The following is a 6,410-nucleotide window of genomic DNA, read 5'->3' as shown; positions in this document are numbered from 1 at the left end:
TTAGCATTAGGAGATATAATTTTATCTAATATTGTTGTATCTTTGTGTTTCCTGTTTCCTCTACCAGAAACTTTTTCTTCTCCCTCTTTTTACTTAGAAGACTCAAACTCACTGTATTCAGGTAAGTATCAAATTACATTGTAATTATTTGTCTCCACTAACCACAAAATGAGTTTCTCAAGGGCAAGAGGCTGTGTCATATTCACTATTGTATTAAAAAAATTTGCATAATGTCCAAAAACCAACAGACATCAACAAATAGTATAATAATGGCAAAAATCTTATCAGTTCATAGTGAGAGCAACTTCTGGAAAGCATTTGGCTAGAACTGGTTGGAATTCCGAAGAGAATAGTGCCATCTCCTGGCAGGGAAAGCAAAATGTTCTTAAAGGATGGAGGCCGGCCCGGTGGCTCCAGCACTCTGGGAGGCCAAGACAGGCGGATCACTTGAGGCCAGGAATTCAAGACCAGCCTGGCCAACAAGAGAAAACCCTGTCTCTACCAAAAGTACAAATTAGCCAGGTGTGGTGGCACACACCTGTAGTTCCAGCTACCAGGGAGGCTGAGGCACGAGAATCACTTGAACCCAGGAGGCGGAGGTTGCAGTGAGCTGAGATCCTGCCACTGCACTCCAGCCTGGGTGACAGAGTGAGGTACTGTTTCAAAAAAAAGGGAGGGAGCAAGTGGACAAACCTCATGTCAAGGGCATGAGTGGCCTCCCAGCCACTCACAAGACTGGCAACTCAGCCTTGAGTTGCCACACTAGCATAGCCCAAGGTCACAGTGGAGAATATGTCTCTCCAATGTCCAATGTCCAGCTAGCCTTTTACTGAAAGCAGTCATAACAGAATCACAGGTGACTAGTTCTACAGCTATTATATGAATGGTCCTCAGAAGCAGAATGAAAATGTCCATGGCAATTAACAAAAATATGTAAACAAGCTATCTGACCCAGAGGTATCCACTAAAAGGACCATGCAAGTGTGTATAAAGGGAAAGGCTCTGAGATAGTTAAAAATCGGGCTGGGTGCGGTGGCTCACACCTGTAATCCCAGCACTTTGGGAGGCCGAGGCAAGCTGATCACGAGGTCAGGAGTTCAAGACCAGCCTGGCCAATACGGCGAAATCCCGCCTCTACTAAAACTACAAAAAACTAGTCGGGCATGGTGGCACACGCCTGTAGTCCCAGCTACTCAGGAGGCTGAGGGAGGAGACTCGCTTGAACCCTGGAGGTGGAGGTTGCAGTGAGCCCGGATTGTACCACTGCACTCCAGCCTGGGCGACAGAGCAAGACTGTCTCAAAAAAACACAAAAAAACAAAAAACCAAAAAAACTGTACACAGCAGACATGATCAGAAAGGCTGGTCTTCCGAAGGACTCCAGAGACATTGATCATCTTCTCTGGATAAGTGCTGCCATTTCTTCCACTTTTTCTTTCTGGAAAGAGATTTCTTTTCCTCCTACTCCTCTCCCTACTTTCTCTCTGAGATAAGCATACTGGTCAGGCTAGGCCTTTCTCTACCCCAACCCATACTTCAGTTCTTCCTAAAATATTCAAGAAGAACATTCACTGCTAGCTTTGTACTACTAATATTCTAGCCCTACTAATTTTCTCACAATCTTATGAACATGTAAGTTGACTTACACAAGATGACTTATGAAAATGCCTTTTTATAAGTCATAACTGAAAGGCTGCTTTGAGTAGCCTTTGTTACTTGCCCTTTGAATGTCTGCTTTGTGGTCTACCCCTGAGTATTTTCTGAAGCTCAGGCACAGAATCTGCACTATTCTGGACATTATATTGCGAGGGGACTCTATTCTCCATGCCTGGCTTTATGGGAATTGGACAATTTTGGAAGTATCGTCTAACAACAGAATAGGAACTTACTGAAGAGCCTCATACCCTGACCTCTATTTTGTGCCATACTAGTTTATCAGCTATCCACTCCTCTTTTGAACCTAATGAAAAAAATATCTTCCGTGAGTTCCTCTCCCTTTAACTCCTGTGCTCTATACCATTTTCCACTTTCAGCAGTCAGTCACTTACCCCAAGAATCTCTACATATTCATAGATCTGGGCTTCTAGAAAAGCAATGTCTTTGTTCCTCTCAGTGTCTCTGAGAAAAAGAAACAGGCTGTATCACTCAAGGATTCTCTCATCCATTGCTTTGTTCCCTATATCTGGGAACATTTATTGCACAACTGCATTAAAAATCATAAGCACATGAGAAATACCATGCTATGAAAGCAAATGCTCTGTTCATCTCAGGACTCTATTGACAAATACTGAGGTTATTTCTCAGAATGCATGGAGGCTTCCTCTATGACCTCACCTAGAAGATGAAGGACATATCAAGACTGCTTACATTGCCATCATTATAATCTACAAAGGAAATGTGGTATGTAAGAGCAAGCTCTGCAGCAGGTAGACCTAGGCCCAAATCCTGACTCTGCTACTTAGAACTATGGGAGAGTGGACACATTCCATAACTTTTCTGAGTCCTTATCTGCAAAAACTCAGGATAACAACTAATTTTCTGGGTTGTTGTGAGAATTAGAAAAAAAAAGTACATTAAGAAAATACTGGGCCAGACATGGTGGCTCATGCCTGTAATCCCAGCATTTTGGGAGGATGAGGCTGGCAATCACTTGAGGTTGGGAGTTTGTGACTAGCCTCACCAACATGGTGAAACCCTCTCTACTAAAAATACAAAAATTAGCTGGGCACGGTGGCTCACGCCTGTAATCCCACCACTTTGGGAGGCTGAGGCGGGTGGATCATGTGAGGTCAGGAGTTCATGACCAGCCTGGCCAACATGGTGAAACCCTGTCTCTACTAAAAATACAAAAACTAGCCAAGCATGGTGGTGCACGCTGGTAATCCCACCTACTTGGAAGAGTGAGGCAAGAGAATCGCTTGAACCAGGGAGGTGGAGGTTGCAGCGAGCTGAGATTGCGCCACTGCACTTCAACCTGGGCGACAGAGCAAGACTCTGTCTCAAACAAAAAAACAAAAAACACATAAAAATTAGCCAGTGTGGTGTTGCATATCTGTAATCCCAGCTACTTGGGAGGCTGAGCAAGAAAATCACTTGAACCCAGAAGGCAGAGGTTGCAGTGAGCCGAGATTGTGCCACTGCACTCTAGCCTGGGCAACAGAGCAAGACTCTATCTCAAAAAAGAGAAAAAAAACCACCCTGGGTCAGGCGCAGTGGCTCACACCTATAATCCCAGCACTTTGGGAGGCCAAGGCGGGTGGATCACTTAAGCTCAGGAGCTGCAGACCAGCCTAGCCAACATGATGAACCCCCATCTCTACTAACAATACAAAAAATCAGCCATGTGTGGTGGTGTTGGCTATAGTCCCAGCTACTCAGGAGGCTGAGGCAGGAAAAGCCTTTGAACCCAGGAGGTGGAGGTTCCAGCCAGTAAGCTGAGATTGCACTACAGCACTCCAGCTTGGGTGACAGAGTGAGACTCTGTCTCAAAGAGAAAAAAAAAAAAAGGAAAAAGAAAATACCTTGTCTAGGCCGGGCGCGGTGGCTCAAGCCTGTAATCCCAGCACTTTGGGAGGCCGAGATGGGCGGATCACGAGGTCAGGAGATTGACACCATCCTGGCTAACACGGTGAAACCCCATCTCTACTAAAAAATACAAAAAAATTGCCGGGCGAGGTGGCGGGCGCCTATAGTCCCAGCTACTCGGGAGGCTGAAGCAGGAGAATGGCGTAAACCCGGGAGGCGGAGCTTGCAGTGAGCTGAGATCCGGCCACTGCACTCCAGCCTGGGCGACAGAGTGAGACTCTGTCTCAAAGAGAAAAAAAAAAAAAAGAAAAAGAAAATACCTTGTCTAAGTGTGTAGCTCAAGAATTAGATTCAACTTTACCAAAAATAAGCTTAGAAAACTAGTTCTTGAACCTATTTAGCCTTTTAGCCTCTATAACCTATTAAAGGTGCCAAGAACACGGTTTCAAACTTAGAAACTTGACGTGCTCTCTGTCAGATGAATACAGACGGTCCTTTGTTTATATTAACAGTGATAGTATTCTCTATTAGCAGAGAGAAAGAGCAGACTGGATCTCTGTCGACCAATAACGGGGATAAAGCAGGCTTTAAAGTCTCCACTGTGGTTAAAAATTCTGCATGGGAATAACATTTAAAAGCCACAAGCAGCAGTGCTACCCCAGCCACTCACCGCTTGGTGCCCTTTGACTTGGGATTTTTGGCAAACAAAGAGGTATCAAGTGACTCCAGGGACTTTCCTTTGGTGCTGAATAGTCTCTGGGCTCGCTCTTCTAGGGTCCTAAGGAGACAGGATGGCAAAGGATTTCAAGGTTACTTTACCACAGAGGCTCGCTTGTTTTTGCAGTGTGGAGCAACAGAAAAAAAACGGAATCAGAGCTACTTAAAGACTGTGCGAACACATAGCAAATTGAATAGTTTTGATAGAAAAACCATTCCTTACCCGCCACATTTCAAGCCTAAAGCTAAGAGAGCAGATTTCAATCTGTCCAAACCCAGAGAAGCCAACTCCTGTACAAAGAAGATAAAAATTACAATATTACATTAACAGATTTTTGGGAAACCCCAAATGCAGGCAAGAGGGTGGGTGTTACTGAGGCTGTGGCAGGACCACACATTTCATAGCCAATCTGACAGTAAGTCTAAACTCTCCAGAGGACTGAATCTGTAATTATCTTCAGACTTAACCATACTGGTAGTGTTCCATTTACTTTACTACAGCTTAATGTAGTTAGAATGATTATTTCAGTTTCCCAAGTACTAATTTTTTTCTTTTTACTTTGCTACTTTCTTTGTAGATGCTTGATCCCAAGAAATAGTGCCTTATCACAACACAACTATGGTATTAAAGACAGCAGAGCAGTCTTTAAAGATAGAAAAACAGACAGGAAGAACAGTACTACTGATGAAGGAAACATACCTCCCAGGAGGAGAATGCAGAGAGGTCAAGATGGGCTCCAGCATGGGTCAGAGCACTGCTTGTCTCTTTCTGGAAAGAACAACATGGTATTTATTAAGATCCAGGTTTAGGCCAGGCGTGGTGGCTCACACCTGTAATCTCAGCACTTTGGGAGGTCTAGATGGGTGAATTAAGACTTGAGTTCAGGAGTTAGAGAACAGTCAGAGCAACATGGTGAAATCCCATCTCTACAAAAAAAAAAACACATGAATTAGCTGGGCATGGTGGCATGTGCCTGTGGTCCCAGTTACTCAGGAATCCAAGGCAGGAAGATCTCTTGAGCCCAGGAGGTTGAGGCTGCAGCAGTGAGGTATGATCATGCCACTGCTCTCCAGACTAGAAGCCAGATGGAGACTTTGTCTCCCAAAAAACAAAACAAAGCAAAACAAAACAAACAAACAAACAACCAGGTTTAAGATGAAGGTAAGGTTGGTCCACATTCTCTCCCTGGAGAGTTCAGGAAAAACTCATGTTTATCCCCAGAAGTGAGAATGTAGATTCCTAACATATGATCTGATAAGCTCTTGGTCGGCAGGAACCACATAACAGTAATGATGTGATTGGTGAAAATCTGGGCACAGTCAAAGGCAAGTGGACCCTGACAGTCTTGCTCCAAAGTACACACCAAAAAACCTCATATACGGCCGGGGGTGGTGGCTCACACCTGTAATCACAGCACTTTGGGAGGCTGAGGTGGGCAGATCACCTGAGGTCAGGAGTTTGAGACCAGTCTGACAAATACGGAGAAACCCCGTCTCCACTAAAAACACAAAATTAGCTGGGTGTGGTGGCGGGTGCCTGTAATACCAGCTACTCGAGAGGCTGAGGCAGGAGAATCGCTTGAACCCAGGAGGCAGAGGTTGAGGTGAGCCGAGATCCTACCATTGTACTCCAGCCTGGGCAACAAGAGCGAAACTCCGTCTCCACAAAAAAAAGAAAAACAAAAACAAAAACAAAAAAACATAGCATACTTGGCAGGGAATACCTCATTGTCACAAGTGATACCAAGGAATTGATACCTAATGCCCTAAAGTGGAAGCTCAAGATAAAGGAAAATAATTACTTCTATTCCTTGGCATGTCCACCATTCACATCCCACTGAAGCTCACCGGCCATCCAGGAAAGGTTCCATTCTCCCATTTCTTCTCAAACTCAGCCTGAATCTTCCCAAAAAGTTCATTCTGATCTTGGAGAGGCTTCACTCTATCTGTGTAATCCTGAAGGTACTCGAGCAGCATCTCTAGGTATCTACAGAGGAACATACAATGCAGAGAAAGCAAAAAGGGTTTCTATTTTTGGTATCTTGTTATTCCCTGTAGAATACATAGTACTTACAATTCTAGTAATGCTATCTTTTTAATGCTTTTTTTTCTTTTTTGAAACGGACTTCCGTTCTTCTTGCCCAGGCTGGAGTGCAACGGCAGGATCTC

General features: G+C 44.4%; 1 protein-coding gene across 1 annotated transcript in view; it reads right to left on the bottom strand.

Moving 5' to 3' along the window:
* The window catches only part of SF3A3 (splicing factor 3a, subunit 3, 60kDa), a 39,381-nt gene that overhangs the window by 18,101 nt on the left and 14,870 nt on the right, over positions 1–6,410 (bottom strand). The window contains exons 9-13 of the mRNA XM_011955275.1: positions 6,090–6,228; positions 4,942–5,010; positions 4,465–4,532; positions 4,195–4,302; positions 2,048–2,117 (exon numbers count right to left, since the gene is read on the bottom strand). Coding sequence (XP_011810665.1) covers positions 2,048–2,117; positions 4,195–4,302; positions 4,465–4,532; positions 4,942–5,010; positions 6,090–6,228 — 454 coding nt within the window. The remainder of the gene's footprint in view (positions 1–2,047; positions 2,118–4,194; positions 4,303–4,464; positions 4,533–4,941; positions 5,011–6,089; positions 6,229–6,410) is intronic.

The sequence above is a fragment of the Colobus angolensis genome, unplaced genomic scaffold (genome assembly GCF_000951035.1).
Source record: "Colobus angolensis palliatus isolate OR3802 unplaced genomic scaffold, Cang.pa_1.0 Scaffold4, whole genome shotgun sequence".
Classification (NCBI taxonomy): domain Eukaryota; kingdom Metazoa; phylum Chordata; class Mammalia; order Primates; family Cercopithecidae; genus Colobus; species Colobus angolensis.
This window is presented reverse-complemented; position numbering and strand designations above follow the sequence as displayed.